This window comes from Etheostoma cragini, chromosome 16, assembly GCF_013103735.1.
Source record: "Etheostoma cragini isolate CJK2018 chromosome 16, CSU_Ecrag_1.0, whole genome shotgun sequence".
Classification (NCBI taxonomy): Eukaryota; Metazoa; Chordata; class Actinopteri; order Perciformes; family Percidae; genus Etheostoma; species Etheostoma cragini.
The window spans coordinates 19,604,676-19,623,948 of NC_048422.1; the positions used below are offsets into that span (position 1 = coordinate 19,604,676).

The window sequence follows — 19,273 nt, forward strand, 5'->3', positions numbered from 1 at the left end:
CCCCCCCCCCCCCCCCCCCCCCCATGCGTCTCCCATCTCCCTGCCTCTGTGTACCTCATAAATCACCATCTGCAGTACATGTGTTTGGTGTAAGACATGCACAGTCACAGAAAAACGAGAACAAGAAATTGAGAGTGAGATTGAAGACACTTGGCGAGGTAATGAAGACGCCAATTTTTTTTCCCTCATACCTTCGTACTGGCTCTGTTGCTCGCTCCCTCTCTCACTCCCTGAGCTGCTACTCGGACTCCATCATCAAAACACACAGTGAGGCGTGCTGCCTTGCTCACACTCTGTAGCTTGTGGACACACACATTCACACACTGTTTCACACTGGAGCCAGCAGTCAAGATGCAGCAGCAGGAGAGCATGCCTTCTGATTCCCTGTCAGGTAAATGCAAAATTAGATGAGTATCTATGTCATCCCTCCCTTCTCCTGCATCATTATCCATCATGTTCCTCCTGCTTGTACTGTTAAATGACACATTTTCTCTCTCTTGTTTCCCTGGCTCCTCTCTCCCATTCTCCCTCTCTTTCACCATCTGTCCGTGTTCTTGTTTGTGAGTTTCTTTTCCTGTTTATGTATGCCCATGTGTATATGTGTTGTGCTTTAAGAGGTGATAACCCTAATGATTGTTATTGTTGAAAAACAGGAGGTGTACCTTTTTTCCCATATGGCAATGCTGGAAGAAGTACATTACGGTGGAGTAGCGCCTGCTGCCTCACACCAAAGCACAGCTGTGAAAGTATATATGGACGAGAGAATATTGCAATCTTCTTCTAACCTAGATACAATGACAAAGCTTGTGCTACTTAACACTGGGATGCTTGTTTTCCTCCCTGTTGCTGTTTAAGTTGATTGTCATGTTCTAAAGTGCTGTTTTGAGTGTGCTCCTTTGGAGAAACAGCACAACTTGCATGCTTTTTGCTGTGGAAAAACAGTTCATATACGTACAACGTTAGCGATCAAATCAAGTGGCTTGGTTGGTTGAACAGTGGAAGAGGCTGTTTCACATGTGCAGTGGTTGGCCTGTGGAGGTTGGTGGTTGTCCTTGGTGATGAGGACAATCCTGCTGAGTATTGAACTGGAAACCAGACTGTGTACACATCTTTCATTGGTTATGTCATTAATTTGATTGGAGCCGGTAAATGGTAACCTGGGAGGTAAAAATTAATTGTTGGTGCAAATTTCCTTTTGAACTGAAACCCAAGTCATAAAATGCTGGTGAGGATTATGGCATTTGAAATCAGGAATAAGAACTTGTTTTTCTGTCTTTGTTGCACAGCATCAAAACTCATTAAGGCTACGCTATGTGAGCCGGAGAACTCCGAAAACCTGAGAGCAGAAAATAATGAGACTTTGTATGGTGAAGGAAAAAATGCAATTTTGACTCCATTTCAACTTTGAATTACTCTGAAGATTAACAGCTAAAATTAGGTTTTGGGCTTCACATTCACCAACTTTTTTTTTGTATTTGTATGAGCAACATTATTTGAATTGTAAACTACTTGATTTGCATGGAGCCCCCCTGGGGTCTGCTGAGAAAAAAAACTAAACCGTGCGTATAGAATACAAATCGGCTTAATAAACTCTGTGCACAGATTCATGATCGGTGGTCTCGGTTTAATAAACTGTACACATGGATCCTTAATCCATGCATTGATAAACGTGAGCAAAGTTGGACAGATATTCACAGATTCAAACTACTGGAATTAATTACTCTATAGCAAAATTATGTGAAATCCCTAATGACTTTGATGTTCCTTAACTTAGGAAGGTTAACACTGAGCTACTAACTAATTTTCATCATTTGGTCTCTATTAGCACCCGTCTAACACCGACACAAAAATATCTATTAATGTATTGAGTAAATAAGGTAGTGCCTCCAAACTTATTTTTTAACAGTAAGTGTTGTAGTACAACCCGGAGGAGACAAGTTATAATTGAGGTAAGTTTGGAGACATCAGGAACCTTATCTCCACTTTTGAGCAAAATGTAACTTTTGAGCATTTTAAACAATTAATTTCCTGCATTCTGGTGAATTGTTCTATGACAATTTGTGCCTTTTCTGCAGCAAGTTATGGTGCAATTTTTTTTTGATTGTGTTTAGACAATTATCGTTAGATATTTGAGGAGGTTGCACTGGCTAGTTTTGATTAATGGGGGGGGTCATCCCCCCGTAAATTAAACCTTTGCTGGCAAGTGTAATATAATTCACCAAAATGAATGAATTGGTCTTTATTTACTTACTTTTTATAGTGGCAGGTAACCCAGAACAAGGATGCAAGGTGCACAATATTTTGTCATCTAGAATCACAGAATAAATAGATGGGCTAAAAAACAAATCGCTTTCTCTCGCTTGCTACATGTTCGCTTCTGGTACAGTGAGATGCATGTTTTCAAAACAGTAACCTTGTACCTGAGTGACTACCAAGAATACTGAGTTTTTTATTGTGACGACAAGTTCCACCAAGGTATTTGGAGGATGACAAATCTTCCTGTTGTTGTGGCTGCTACGGTGTTGTTTAAGAATTACCGACAAACATCCATCCTGTTCCGACACCTCGCCTGTCACCCATCACCAGTTTCACAAGTTCGCAGGTGAAATCATTATTAGCATACCCTTCAGTTCAGGTTGATTTCCGTTACCCATGCTGCACTCACTCTGTGCACAAACCAACAGCCGAACAACACAGCAGCATTGTGTTACAGATGCACTTTGTGCTTCACGGGCTTCTTGGACAGATGGGCGTTACAATGCAATCTCAGCATGAACAAGAAAGCCATAATTCTACCCTTAAGTGTATTGTATTGGCCTACAGCAGTGATAATAGCAGGTGGCAAGCAGGATTACATAATGTGTATGAGTGCGTGAGAGACATCTGAAGGGAGTTAAAGTGAGGAGAAGTGCAAACCGACAATAAAATGACTTGTTTAATGCAGACACTCCTGCTGGGAGGCCACCAAATTATTGTAAAATCCAACATATTATTTGTAAAGATAAAAAAAAAATTTAATTTCCACAACACTGATTATAGGCTTATAATAACCTATATAAAAATCACAATATAACAATAAAGCATGATGTATAAATATTGGAATAATTTAACAATTATTAATTTAATGGCTTGGTATTGTATGCTACATAAAACAGTATGTGTGAAGGCTTTAGGCTGCCCTACACGTTATTGCAGGTCCGGTTTAATATGCATCTCATAGTTCATATTTTCTACCCACTTTTTATACAATATATAGTAATATATATAGTAAGGGGGTCCCTGCTCCATCTGTTTTTCAACTGAGTGATCCTTGGCTTAAAAAACATTGAAGACCCCTGGTTTTACGTAGTGGAGTAGTAAACAACATGCACTCTCTCAGCTTCCTTTATTTATGCATTTATGCTGCATGCTATTCAGTTTTTTTTTCTGATGACCATACATTTTTTTCTGATTGCCTTGGCACAATTTATTTTCAAGAGTTTGAATGTACAAAATTCTGAAAAGAACTGGCAACAGGACATTTCCTAAAACATAAGACACACAACTCTGACCAAAATCTCGCAAATTACTGAAATATGATCAGTGAGCAGGTCTGATGAAGCACACACAGAACACCGCTTGCTCCACTAGTTCCTGCAAAACACAATAAGAAGAGTCTTTTCTCATTATTGATTCTGACATGTCGCGCCTGTGTTTCACCAGCACCCAAATGAGTCTGAGTGTACTGCTGTACTAGGAGGAAATTTACTTGCTGGTTAATTTCAAAACACAACTAGGAAATTCTTAATCAGGAAAAGGCTGTGGTTAAAATTAAAGTGAAGCCTCACAAATGTAACTGCATTGTATGCTAAGACTTTTCCATGCATGCCAGGGCACCATTATCAATAACTGTGCATCAGCAAAAATGCAACAATATGCAAGAATGCATAGTGACATAACTGCACAGTTGTTCTACATTTCAAAACACAAGGCAACACACAAGAAATTCGCAAAAAAAGGCAAAACCCTTTTATTTCCGGAGCGCTGTAAATAAAAGAAATTGTAATAAAAACGGTTTCCTCTTGTTTTTATGGGGGCCACATCATCTAAAACACATGGTGCTTTGTGTTCAGAGGTTCAATAAACATTTCATTCAATTTGGATTCTTTTACCGAAGATATATTTCATCCTAAACTCTTGGAAGATAATGATTCGGAGTGAACAAAGTAAAACGCTTCAGGACCCAACAGATGAAGGGAAAACTCTGGTTTATCTTAAAAGGATGCAACATTGTCTTTTAAAATAATCGCAGCTCGCAGAGAGAAGCAGAATAGAAATCACAATGGGCTAAATAAAAACTAAAAGATCTTGGCGGGCAAAAACTGCTGCAGTTATCCTGGGACTACAGAGTATAAATCCTCAGCCATACAAGCTCGTACTTCTCGCTCAAAGATGTTAGACCATCAAACGCCTGCATCTCCCAATGTTATACAAGTATCAGCACTGAGACCAAAAGACTAACGGTGACTGCTGAGTTCATGTTGGAGCAGGTGCCAGCGATCAAGCCTGATGGAGGGGCATCCACACGGCACCTGAGCCACAATTCCAAAAAAAGGAGAAAACAGATTACAATTAAACACACTGGAGCAGTTTTAGAGTGAATAGATTACCAATTTAAAAGAAAAAATGTTTCTTTAGCACCAACAGTTTTCCCCTTTCAGACAATCAGCTAATCAGATAATTAGCTTGATCAAAAGTTCAAATTTGTTTGTTGTTAATTGTCTAATATATTCTGTAACAGCCACAGTTTGAGGTGTAAACAACATCATTCACATGATTATGTTGTAATTTTTCCCAAAGTGTTGCTTGATTGGCCAATTTCCTTTCTCGACTGTTTTTGGTCTCCTCAAAGGATGAAAACAAAGCTGGATTATCATTTCGGCACAGCGTGTTTCTGTAGTTTAGGGTATCACTTCATCCCTTATCGGCATTATGTATAATAACCATTTCTGCCGCAGCAGTGTCTGATAAAGAACATCTTTCCTCCATAGAAAACACATAATGTAAGCTTACGGGGTTCTGATTTCATTTTTAAATCTAATGCATTCATCATTGTACATTTCACTTACTGGTGTTAGCGATGCTGTGATTTCTGAAGACAATGCCATAATTGAGATGACAAAAAGGCCACTATAAAAAGTAACAAAAAGCTTTTGTTTGGTGAGTGCTGAAATCTGTATGAACATTAGTGTGCATGAGTCAACACGTGTTCAAGTGAGCCAACTTATACCGGATTTATTGTTTTATACCAACAGATAATCATCATGCAAAGTTTATATAAATGGATTCCCGTAATCTAAAAAATGGATTCATTAAATACTTCCACTCACTAATGCAGACATAGCTCATTCCTTTAATGCACAACTGTCTTGGTTCTCCTCTCTGGATTCAGTTAAAGACCACCTTCAGTCTTAAATCAATTTTAACCCTTTTAAAGTTTGCATAGGTGCACTGCAATGGTTTGTGCTCTCCCTCATCTTCTTCTTTTTTTAATTTAGAACTAGTTAAAGATGCCATTAACAAAATCAAAGAGGATGTTTGATTTAAAAAAAAGTATGTGTTGTTCTTTTGGGCAATACGACAGCAACATTTCCATCATTATTCAAAACTGTTGAATGAAGACTTGGTGACGTTAAACCAGCAGCTACCGAGAGAGACACCAAAGTCTCGGTCAGTTTGTCCCAAAATATCCTCCACTGCTGTCAAGTGTAGCACTGCCTACACAACTCCCACTCACCAGCTCTACTAAAGACTGGAGTTCACAGCCACAAAGCAACACAATGGACGTTAAAAGTTCTTGACTTGTTTGACCTGCTTACAACTATTGTTTTGTATTGGTATCAGGTGCCATCTATTCATTAATTCTATTTTGCTCTCGGCTTATTTGTTTGTTTTTTTAGGGTTCTTTTTCAAGTTCATTTAATCAGTCCATCTCATCACAGAAACACAAGGGCGCAATGTTACTTGCAGTTACTACACGGCTTGTTATTGTTGTGTGTGTGTGTGTGTGTGTGTGTGTGTGTGTGTGTGTGTGTGTGTGTGTGTGTGTGTGTGTGTGTTTGTGTGTGTGTGTGTGTGAGAGAGAGAGAGAGAGAGAGACAGGGAGAGAGAAAGTGGGCATGCTCACGAGGCAATCAACCTGCCTGGAAACAGGTGTGCCATGTTGACACAGTGGGAGAGAACCGACTCAGCACTCCAAACACAACTGTCCACATCATGTTTCCGTCTTTCCCCCTTCAATTCTACAATTTCACATGTGACAATTTGGGACATTTTAGATTTGTTTACAAGTTTTAGATTTTAAATTCTACTATTTTTTGCTACAGTTCTAGCCTCTAGACTGTGATATGATCTGTGTCACACTGCATATGGGATTTTTCTTTAGTTCATGTCAAGCAAGATGTGACAGTTACCTGAAACTAAATTTGCCGTGATATCAATTTCTGACATCGCTACAACTACAGGCTTTTTGTCAAGCATTTGCCCCCACTTCCTATTCTCCAGTACCTGTATTTTAATATCCGGAGCACATGCAGTAACCTCAGTTTACTGGAGTGTGACATTTTTCTCCTCAGCCACGATTATATTTTTATGCCAGGCTGTTTAGATGAAAACAGATATTGTAGGAAGGGGATGAAGGTCGGTCCATGTCCTTCTGTTGTCATTGTATCATGTGTTCTTTGTCAGTTGCCTGGGTTGCATCTGCAACAGTGTCTCTAAGACCCTGTTTACACGTACATGATTATTTTTGACAAACAGATACATATTCTTTCATTTGTGCCCTTCCTTACACGCAAACGGAGAATTTGCCTCCGAATACGATTCTTTCCAAAACCTCCAGCCAGATTTTTGAAATCTTCGTTTGCATGTTTCCATGTAAACTGAGACGAACAGAGGGTTAGGCAGCCGAGGAAGTGAGGAAAGAGAAAAGAGAGGAAGTGATTTATTGCTGTTGTTGCTATTTTCGGGATTCTGATTGGCTAGTGTGGTCTTCAGCTTGTCGTTACACTGCCACCTACAGTTTTGGCATACTTGACGGCCTAGACGGCATATGTACACAGGCACGTGCAAATGAACACTTTTCTGTAAAACTGACAGCTGAGTACGAGGTTATTTTTTAAACTGGAGAGGATGAAATGTCCATTTATTAAAAAAGCTGGCCATGTGTAAACGTAACACAAGACAAACCTCCTGTGTGAGTGGCAAGTATAGTGAGTATAGTAATTCATATAAGCTTTAAACACATTCATATGTAAAATAGAGATTATTGAATCAATTCCTCACCTGACTGAGGGCTGAGGCTTACGTTTTAATTGATGACAAGAAGCTACAACTGCTCAAGCTCAATGCTATCGTCATGCTCCGAGAGAACATTTAAGACTGCCATCTCGTGTTACTTGACAGCTATGGTTCAGTGAGACCCTTCAGTGGTATGCGCTCTTCACATTCCCCAACCACCAACCCCATGCACATATGCAAATAGGGTAGGGGAGAGCCGGGACAGTTAAAACACTTTTTTAAGATTGTTTTTGGGGCTTTTCTGCCTTTATTTGATAGGACTATGACTAGGATTGGATGAGAAAGGGGGGAAGACATGCAGGATATCATCACAGGTCAGAGTCAAACCCCAGACCTCTGCATCGAGGAATAAACTTCAAAGCATACGTGGGACTGTTGTACCACTGATCCAGCCCGGCCACTATTGAAACACTTTTGAATTAAACGTAATTCACAAAGCAATCATACCGCACTGAAACCTAATATTTTGTCACTAGCAACCCACACCTGTCATCTGTCAAATACCGTTGCATTTTCTGCTTTGAACTAAACCGTTCCATTTTACTATATTTCATGATTGGTACTTCCAAAAAGTGTTAGATTGTTGCAGGACTATACTTCTTTGTGAATGTCTGTTAACAAGGCATTGCTGTCATCGTGAAGCGTGTATGAAGTGGTTATTGAAATATCATGTACTGTGGATGATTCCGCCATTTCTATAGCTAGAACAGTACGTTGTATCCGTTTATATCATGTTTCTATTGTGGAAAATGTAGTATCACTAGTTTTTTACTTGGGTTAGACTACTGAACATCCAAATAATGCCCCACAGTCTCCATAGTAAACATTGGAAAACTTTGTGCATTGACTTAAAATACATGGAGTTACAGCCAGGTCTGGGGCAGTTGTCATGTAAACAAGTATTACTGGGTTTATTAAGAGACAGTCTAGCTGAATACCAGAATGCTGTGAAGGTGGCAAAGATGCAGCATCTCTCTTCAGTTGTCATGCACCTAGAGTTGTATTTAATACTATTAACTATATCGTGAATCTATGCACTTCTACTCCGACAGATGTTTCAATCAGTAGATGTGAGAAGTTTCTCTGTTATTTTATCAAAAAAGTAGCATTTATCAGGTCAAACGCCAGTGCTAATTTTAATGTGTGTGTACATGCTACTCAAGTGCACTCTGCTGTGATTGAGGATGTTTAGCCATTTTCTATGACGTTGCTTACTGAAGTATTGCAACACATAAAACCTCCCATCTGTCCCTTAGACATTGTTCCTGCCAGGATGGTGAAGGAGGTTTATATTAGCACCACTGGGTTCAGTTTACTTACTTTTATAAATTCTTGTCTTAGTTCAGGTTCTGTCCCAGCTTCCTTCTGACATGCTGTGGTCAGGCCACTACTTAAGAAGCCTCATCTTGACCCCACAGTGTAAATTTAATATCTAATTGTTTGTTTTCAAGGCCTTTAATGGCTTGGCCTGAAGTATTTGTCAGTGTGATCAGGCATTTGTAGTTGCTGCCCCAAAACTGGCACAAGTTACCCCCTCATAATCGGACGATAAAAGATGTGGCTCTTTTTAGGTCTAAACTAAAAACCTATTTGTTAAGGAAGGCTTTTAATACCTAGTAGTGGTTTGACAATTTCACTCTGCTGTTCCATTGTAACCTTTACTGTGTTAAAATGCTTCATTCTTTTTATTGTTCATGTGTTGTTTTGTACTGGGTTCCTGATGTAAAGCACTTTGGATACCTGCTGGTTGCTGTAAAGTGCTTTATGAATACATTTTTATTGATTGATTGATTGAGTTGAAACAGCTGTTTCAACCTTCCCAACATATGCCATTATAGCCTGTTTTGCTTTTCATGTAAACAAGCATGAAATATGAAAGTCCGGGATTGTGGAGAACACTAAATGGTCTACAGAATAAGCATGTAGGCAAACCTTTAAATGAAAAACACTCATTGATAATCGGAAAAAAAGTAACCGCTAATGAAGTTTACTTTCGACCATCAAAACGTGTTTATCGACAGGAAATCCGTGATAAAAGGAACTAACAGAAGACGTTTTGCAGATAGAAGGAGGTTAACATGCCCTATGTTTTGAGCTAAGGAAGTCTATCTGTCATCATTGCATTTAGTGAAAACTGGAATGCTTCATTCATCCCACGTTTCAATTGGCCTGGCTCTCCCCTACATACTCACACATGTTATACATGCAGGTGCAAGTAAAGCATATATGTACATTTGCAAGTGAAGTATATCTGTATGCGCAGGTGAAGAATATATGTATATGCAAGTGAAGTATGGATGTGTGTGCAAGTGAAGTATCATTCTGGCTTTGGCAGCTTCTCATAGTTGTCAGTATCTGTTTGACATCCTTTAAACCTATAAATGCTGCTTGGTAGAGCTCATCTAAAACTATGTGAAGCTAAGATTACCAAACTCATGTGCATTTGCATCCTCTCTGTCTCTGTGTTACTTGCACTCCTAAGTTGTGATTGGTGGCAGTACCAGGTAAGCTTGTGGCATTTGTTTGCTTGCATTGCCGTAAAGTTCTGGGAGGAAGTTTAATCACCATCTCCGCATGTGGGCTTACAGTACCTTGTGGCCTTTGCGGCGCTTTGTATGAGCAGGAAACAAGATGAAGCTTTTCATCAGAGGCGCAGCAAATTCTAGGGCTCTAAATCTTCCAAAGCTGCATCAGAGCATGCCGGTGTAGCCAGCGGCATGTAGACAGGCGGGATTTATAACTTATACTATTTAAATGGATGCATCTCTTCCTAAGTGCTTCTTCGGTGGGTTATGATGAGTGCGTGCTGTCACAGATCATCAATATTAAATCAAAAAAGTAATTTGCCCTGTCAATTTGCATACTATCATAAGACACTGACTGCAAGAGCTCAAGTGAATGATGCTTCAAGATAAAAAATACAGTGTATATGCAGTAGCAAGTAATAAAAGATCCAATCAGGTTTGGGACTTTAACACCATATTATCCTGAGCTTGGCCTAAAGTCAGACTACAGTGTCCACCTAAGCTACTGGAATACACTTTTTGTGTGTAGTAGGAAAAGCACAATAATACATTTTGGCTGCACTCCTGATTTTTACATGTTCATAAACATGATTCTGTACAGGTCATATGCAAATTAAATCAGATGGGTACTTTGGTGAGGCAAGTGTACAATTGAATTCAGTCTTCACCGTATATTCCAAAGCTCTAAATCCGACTCGGGCTAAAGCCTTATTAAAGGTGCTCTAAGCGATGTCATGCATGTTTTAAGCTAGAACATTTTGTTGTCACATACAGCAAACATCTCCTCACTATCCGCGAGCTGCCTCAGAACCCACTGTAAAACAAACTTGGTCTCTGTAGACAGCCAAGGGTCTACAAACGGCAACAAAAACAAAATGTGCCCACCTGCACCACAAAGCATACACAAATAGTGTTCCATCGTTCCAGACAACAACCGACAAGAAGGAGTTGAGGGTGGAGGTTGGGGGGGTTGGTGCGCGGAAGCGCAGAAGGGAGAGGGAGAGGACGAGGGAGAGGAGGAGGGAGGGCCTAGTTAGTCTTGTTTTGTTTGAAAAAACGTCAACAATATGTAAAGTCACCCAAAATCGCTTAGAGCACCTTTAAGGTGAGGCGGGAGGCTGTAATCCATATTATGTGGGAGTCGTAGGTACAGAAACTGATTTGTGATGTCAAGTCAATATTAACCTCGTCATTTTTATACACATGAAAATAAACTAAAATATCCAGAAAAAAGTAAGATATTGAATGCATAACCTCGCTAACATGTGTTTTCTTAAGTTCCAAACGCAGTCGTCTCGGTGGATCAACAAGGCAGCCTACATGCTGTACTCTGGTATATTCAGTGTTTGTGCTTCACTCTTTATTGGATCACATTTTCTCTCCCAGTTTTTTTCTGTCCTTCCCTCACTACATTGTATTCTGTTGATGAAACAGAAGAGCACACATTTCAACCAAAATGTTGCGAGGCACCTCTTCTAAAACTTAAAATATTGATATAATAGCCTACCTTTAGGGCCTTTTTATTTGCTCTATCAATACCTGACAATAGGACTCTGTAGCATCTGGGGAAAAATGAGGTTAATTGTCATGTTGCAGAGCCCAGCTATTGAAGCATGGGGATTAAAATGTTAATATTGTGCAGCTATTGATCTCACTTGACCACTCGTTTATAAAACACAGGAAGAAGCAGCAAAGCATGGCTATATGCAAACACAACGTGGCCATGATTGTAATCTGAGTAAGATCAAAGTAGCAGCATTGGAACACTGCTTATCTTATCTATCACAGAGTAAAACACACTTATCCTTGACACCGTGTTTTCATGAACACAAACAGTGCATGTATACTCACGCCCAAACATGATCTGTTTTCTGTTTCCACTTCTATTTATTTAAGCCTCATTAAAAAGTGCTTAATTACATAACTGTACTACAATCAAAGGTTCTAATCCACAGATGGCCAACTAATGTGTAACCTAATCATGCCGTTTCATTTGATTGAAAATAGGAACGTTTTGGTTCAAGATAGAAACACTGACCAACACCAAACATTTGTGAGGGATTTCTTATGTGCAAAAATTTGGAGTACAAAGTGAAAGAGACAGTGTTCCATAAATAAATGTAAAGAATGTGCAAGAGAGATTATTCATCCCATATGAGGAAAGTATAGGAGCCTGTCCCTAACTGTGTTAGCATTACAGAAATGCAGCTCCTTTAAATCCCACATAGTTGCCACAGACAAGCCAGTCAACTTCTCATGCACACTAAATTGGCAGATGTTTCAAATAATTGATCACTGCAGACAGACACCATTTTATCTCTGACATCTCCACAGAGGGCTTAAGTACTCTGTTCTTTCAAAAAAAAAGCCTTTGTGTGTAATGTTGAAAAAGTGCTGTTTCATCTTGATCTACCTTCTGGGTTGCTTGATAAAAAATTGATACACAGGTCTGAGGTTTGTTGTAGTGAGCTTTAATTTGTTGGCCCTGCTCAGTTTCGGAAATCCAGTTCAAGGTTTCCAAGATGACATGCTAAGCTAACATTAGTTTTCTAAAGCATGTGCTTTAGCACGTTAGCACGTTAGCTTTTACCTAGTTCTTAGATGTTGATTGTTTTGATTACTTTGATCACAGTCCAATGTTGTAGCCTATTATCTTTTAGAGAAACCAACGGTTAGCTAGTTGTCTGTGACCAAAGTATGCTAATACATAGCTTACATAGCTAGGCCTGCATAGTGATGATGACATGATGTAGCTAAAGTTAACTTTAGTCTTAGCTACCTTAGCTAAAGTTCCACTCTTTAAGTTAAGGCTTGAAGTAGTTAAATTGTAAAACGTATAGCTAACCTTTACAATACTTGTCTTATAATACATCAGTGACTGTACCACATGTTACTATTGAGTAAAAGTAAAGTGTTAACTTTAGCTATTATTTAAAAAAAAAAATCAGTCGGGTAGTTTTACTTTAACATTATTTTTTCTCCCAAATTGTTAATAAAAACAAAAGTAACATTTTAATTTTTAAAAGTCTGTTGATGGTTCAAAGCAGCTCCATAGCAAAATTCATGGGCCGGGCTAAGCAACTTGTGAATAGTGAAAAAAAATCCAGTTTAATACGTCATTATGGATAACAGCTAAGATTAAAATGATTGTACTAGTTAGTTAGTGTTAGTGCATATATTTCATCGCTGATTTAATGTTCCACCCGGTGAGCATGCTATGTGACACACATCAAACACCCGTATTGCGTGACAGGTGCACCGTTCACGGTGTCTATAGCTAACATGCTAAATGCTAATGGTGGATCCTCGATCCTCGAGTGGTGATGTCTTCTTCACCAAGGAACTTTTACCTTCTGTGAGGTAGTTATGTGAGACTTTTCCGCTGATTTTGACTGATAGCTATAACCTCTGTCACAGTTGTGACTACAGAGCCTCACCTCAAAAATATTTGATAACTTTAAGGAGCAGTGGGACGAAGAAGGGGAGTGAACAGGTTGAGCTCTTAGAAAGATAGTAAGGATGATTTCACGGTGTTTCTTCGGACAGATGAATAAAATTATCATAAATATGGCGTTATATCCATGGGTGAGTACAGCAAACTCTCAGAACATCAACAGGCAACGTAGCGTTGTGTAACGTGTGCACCAACGTTAGCTACATGTGCAAAAACTGCTTTTTTGCTGTAACGTGTGTGTTTGTGGCTGCAGCCACTATGGAGTTTACATAACAGGTAATTAGCTAGTAAGTGTCAGGTTGTTTAATTTCTGTAGCCTTAATAGTTCCCGAGTTGTATGCACTGCGCGTGCTGTAAAGTGCAGTCTACAATATGTTACAACAATATATTGTTGGTTGGTTTGGACACAGGGGTTGTGGTGTCATGTGTACCAAATATGTAACTAGCCTCTGTATACATTAAATGCGCTTAATATTGTGGCCTAAATGTGTTGTTTATTTTGACATGCCTGCAATTTAATATCATTATCTGTACATTTGATCATGGAGCCTCATCACTACAGTAGTCATGACTGCAGTATGTTGCTGTGGGGGGAAATGCAGGTTGTGGAAACAGGGGCTTAGCACAAAATTCTGGGCATTGTTGAAAGGCATTTTCTATGGGCCCCTAACCGCAACCACAGCTATTCAGGGTTAGTGTTCATTCAGTATTTTTTTTGGGCCCTGCTCACATGAGGGCCTTGGGTACTCAGTCCACCTCCCCCCCTAGTCGGACGCCCCTGTTTGGATATATTTACCTAGCCTAGCCCACTACATCAGACAGCAGTGCCAGCAAAATATCGATAAACTACAGACTACATGTCAATAACCTGATTGATACATCAGCATGGTCAGAAAAAATGTATATCACATCAGCGAGTTGTCTTTGGTTCTGTCTGTCAACCAGATTCAATGGGTTTTGTCAAAGAAATGTGTGGCTGTTTTTAAAATATTTTTTATGAGATTGTCCTACAAGCAACTTCTTTGCCTTTTTGTTTTTGTCCTTATTTTCTGATGTTGAACAGCTTTGTTAAGATATTTACATCATGAACGTACATGATTCAAATGTGATGCACGCAGATGAAGCTCACCCCTGTTGCTTTTCTTTTGAAAGACAGAGGTACACTTTCCAAGCAAACTGTGGCAGTCAGAAGTCTTCCTTCATTTCTATCTTTCTTGCTTTCCTGTCTCTTGTCTATCTCTCCCTCGCAATTCTAAAGCTTGTAGCATAATTTATTTAACACCAGGATGAAAACTCTCATACACTGAAAGTCTCAAAAGAAGCTCTGCTAAATAGAAAACGGTGTGCTTGACCTGCTCCTGTCCACAGCGTGAGTGTAAGCTGATCAGACCGATGCAGTATGCAATAGCTCTATCTGTGTGTGTTTGTGCATTAATTTGTGTGTGACTTAGTCTAATGGCATGACAATGAGGCTACCTCGGATATGAAGCTAAGTCATTAAGACAAAATGATCAAAGAGACACATCTGACAAGGTTGCCTGACAAGCCTAAAATTAATGTGTGCGTTATGTGCATTTTGCACACTCGTATCCAGTGTACGTGAGCTCCAAATCCCCAATATTTTAAATTGGATTCTTGAAATCTGAATCTTGAATCTTGAAAATACTTGACATACATTCACAGTGCAGTATATGAATAATGTACATCTCATTATATTGAATATTGGCTCTGCAACTCTGAACTATTGAAGAGTGTCTGAAAGCACACTGATAGTTTTGTATTCTGTTTCCAAATTTTTACATTTCTAAGAACCGAGAGGAAAACCTGTAGTTTCAAAGTACTACCATGAAAACACACACACACTTTGCAGTCAACTTTCAATAAAATAAGTAGGCCATCCCATTTGTCAGTGCTTTCTCAGTTACTTTTGATCAAATATGGCTTTATACGCATAGCATGTTGTTTGTACATGATGAAACACATCGAAGCACCATGCAGGGTTGGCATGCTCTCAGCATAGACTTTCCCTCTTAGCAGCAAGAGCGTCAATGTACTGTACCATCAAAACGGCACACTCTGACCCACATACACCACTCATTAGCCTCTAACTGTACTACCCACAAACAACACAGCAAGGCTGCACCAACAGGTGATCTACATCTTCAGAGAAATAGTGGCTGTTTAGAGAAAATGTATTGAGAAATGCATTTTCTTACTGTATGCGTTGGGAAGAGAGAATACCAGAGATCCTAATAAGGTTATTTCTTTCCCACAAAGCTGATCTGTAATGCAACTCTTGGATTATTCTCTGTGTTGATTAATGTAGTCACATTGTCTCTGTTACTGTAACCCATGTGTGAAAATTGATGTGTTGCGTTTTCTGTGTGAAAAAAGCACATGCATTGCTTTTTCTAAGATTTATGTTATCTCCAGTGATGAGATGCAGGAGAAACCAATTCATGCCTGTCTTGTTTTATATTTACCCTTTCTTCTTCACTTGACATCCACGGAAGGATTGAAGTGAAACAAGTAGAGAGCATGCGGTAGTGATGACCTCAGTGGCCTTTTCATTGAAGAGTTTTTGTGATTGCTGAGCAAAAAATAGTTGTTTGCAAGAGTTGAAAAGCATATTCTAATAGATGAAGGGCCAATGTCCACTCTTTTCCTGCCTACTTCATCCTTTTTTTTTTTTTTTTTTTTAGGATATCACAAAACTAACTAATACTCTACTCCAATATCAAACAAATATTTAGATTTTTCTGGGCACCTTTTGTCTTATTTCTGCCTTCAAAACTGATATATTTTCTTTTTGTGATTCCCTTTTCTAGATGTGCGGTGTCCATCGAGACAATGGTTGTCACGCGGTCACTCCTATGAAGAGCAAACAGTGTGGAACCCGAAGTACTGCGTGGTCGGTGACTGTCAGATGCTGCTTCTGAACGAGGAGGAGGTGGTGAGAGCAGACAGTACTATGTCTTGTCTGTCATGTCCTTCTGTGTCACTATTGTGCATCTCATCTGTTCATGTTCTTCTTCCGTTTTTGTCCTTGTCAAATTTAGTTTTTCTCACATAGTTGTGTATATTCAAACATCCTGAATTCAAGTAGATATAATTACTGTCACATTTTATGTGGTTCGTCCATTGCTAATAACTGCAACGTATTAGTTTAGGTCGCAAAGTGAGTTTCAAATGAAACTACTTTACTACATTGTATCCTATATTCTAGAGATGCTCCGAGATTGTTTCCTTCCGATACCTCAACTTGCGTGTCTGCTGTACCAAGTACCAATCCAATACCAATGTGTTAAAAAATACATATATATTTTATGTTTTCACAGCTGTTTACTACTTTCCCCGTATGGATGTGATATTGCTGTCATTGTTGTTGAACTCTTTGTTTTTGGCAGTATCAAAGACGGCTGATAATGATTGACAATACGAATAGCACAAAATAATATTTAATACCCAATTGCAAAGCCATTTTTTTAAACAGAAGGCACTATCTAAGAACCATTGGCACCAAATCAAATTATAGTTAGCTTGGGGAATTTCGTCAGCCCTCTTCTCAGCACAGCAACAGGGACCAGAGCACTTGTGAAGAGTTGAGACACAGACACAGGTCCACTGTTTTAAAGATACAAAAGCACCCGGACAAGCCATAGTTAGTGGACTTGCCAAACCTGCATACCAACACGCCTGCTGGAACTGAGGAGAAACGGGTGGCTTCAGTTTTTCTTTGTCGGCAAGTACTGAGGTATGCCAATTCAGAAATGGAGCAATAATTGCAGGGAGGAATAACTGTATTTACATCAACTAATATGCAGCCTTCCTGCTACAATGCTTTTTGTTTCACAGCAGCAAAGAACAACAACTTTTGAATGCATCCATCCAGAGACCCAGACTCTGAAAGGATATCTGTGACACTGCTGGATCTCTGTGATGTCAGCAGACTGCAGGTCAAAACAACAATACAGTTTTATAATAGCTTGCTCCAGATAAGAAGTGATGACATGGTTTAGACAGCTAAACCTTATTAGGTCGGAGCATCAGCTGCTATGAACAAGCACACTGCAAGCATCATACAGTTGTCGTGACCGTATACGGATTTCAGTTACTTCAGCAATTCTTCATTCAGTCTGCACTTTGTCACAAAGTAATTGTGTTGTCACCCATGTAATGTTGTCATTACTTAGAATTACTCTTGGAATTTGCGACAGAAACTAGACATTCTAGCTTTAAATCCCGTTTGTTGTTGTTGTACATGTGACGTAGGGTTGTGCCAAAGGACGATTTCATCGTGATAGCTAACCACCATCACGATGGAGAGCCACCATCATGATGCCACACCCCCCGTAGGCTTTGCACGGGGTAGTTCTGCGTTGGTCTTAAACTTCCAAAACTTAAACTTGCGTCAGGCTTTGCGGTGTGCTGTGCAGGGTGCAAGATAGGGCACCTTAAGCGGAAGCTACTTTTTTTCCTTACCATATGATTAAGCGAGAGAGAAGAGGCATTAATGTGGTACGCTGTCACATTTTCTTTTATTGTTGACACTACTGTGTGCGTGCATCAATAAATCTGATGTCCTGTGGGTACAGGACAATGTAATATAACATTTATGAATGTACGTTAGCAACAGTAAGCTAATTCACAAGGGTGCTATTTAATGTGTGAGCTAATATTGTGGACATGTTCAGGTGTGCTGCAAGAGTTATGTTTCTGTTCATTGAATGTGTTATTTTGTGCATATATAACCGAGAATGTAGGTTAATCTCAGTATTGCTGGTATATTAGGTTATTACTGTCGCTTTGTTGAAGGCAAACGTTCTACTGTACTGTTGTTACGCAGAGCACAGACATCTGATTGAGTATAGACAGCACCTTAGTCAAGTGAAAGTATTACATGGCTATGCTGCCGCCTGCTGGCAACATAGCCATGTAATACTGTCTATTTACAGCTGGCATTTAAATGTATGTCTGATTGTTTCTATGTTGACTATGTTGACTATGTGGTTTATACCCATACTATTAGAAAGAGATATAGTAAAATAAAACAAGTGCCTACCCCCCAAAGATGATGTCGTCAATTGCAATGTTCTACTGTAAACATTGTCAACTGCCAATATAGGGGACAAAGCCCAACCCTAATGTGATGTAATGTTTCTTTAATCAAACTATACATTATGCAACATGTCTTTTTGAAAAAAACTTGAATAATTCAGATTTAGCCACAAATATAAAATAAGAATTGTTTGAACAGGCCCGTTGGCGTGGCTTGGTTAGCTCACTTGGTCATCTGTAAAAGGCCTAAAAATGCCCCCAAAAAATAATCTTTAAAAGAAAATGCCCCTTGGCTCTTATGTGTGAAGCTGACAATTGCATTGTTAACTTATGTATTTTGTATTATTATTTTGTGATTGTACAGTAAAACAAATTAATGTGTTAACGGCAGTATGTGTAAATGCTACATATTTCATTTTCTTAGATCAATCATTTAGTAATATGGATTTGTCTTTATTCCCTCTTCATTTGCTTAAATTGGAACCTTTATTCCTCCGTTCCATGCACCACGAGCAAACACTAGAGTGTAACAAAAATAACTGAAAGGAAAGAAAAATCAAGTGTATAGCAAGACTACATGAATCTCTGCATACAGTTTAAATTGTTAGCTGTGAGTGAGTCGTTTTGTTTAAACCTCCATTTCGGCCTTTTTGGTTTTCTTTCTTTGTTGGATTGTTGTAGTCTCGCACTCAGGATTTTCCTGAGACATTATTAAAAAAACACAGACTTGATGTGCAATATCACTGAACAGCTGATGCTGACATTTTCATTTGTAATACAATGTTTGTCTAATGAACGACTGTGGCCTCGTTTGCCAAAGGCGATTAGGCCCTTTAGGCTATTTGTACAGCCAACGTGACGTTTCTCTAACCTTAAGACAAATGATGCTCCCACACAC

General features: G+C 39.2%; 1 protein-coding gene across 4 annotated transcripts in view; it reads left to right on the forward strand.

Annotated features, from left to right (window-relative positions):
• The first annotated feature begins 215 nt into the window (after positions 1-215).
• LOC117959835 (disabled homolog 2-interacting protein-like) overlaps positions 216-19,273 on the forward strand; it is a 149,496-nt gene continuing 130,438 nt past the window's right edge. For 3 of the 4 annotated variants that reach the window (XM_034897165.1, XM_034897166.1, XM_034897167.1), the window contains exons 1-2: positions 216-391; positions 16,146-16,270. In XM_034897165.1, coding sequence (XP_034753056.1) covers positions 352-391; positions 16,146-16,270 — 165 coding nt within the window. In that variant the 5' untranslated portion in view covers positions 216-351. The remainder of the gene's footprint in view (positions 392-16,145; positions 16,271-19,273) is intronic. The other variant, XM_034897168.1, reaches the window with a different exon arrangement.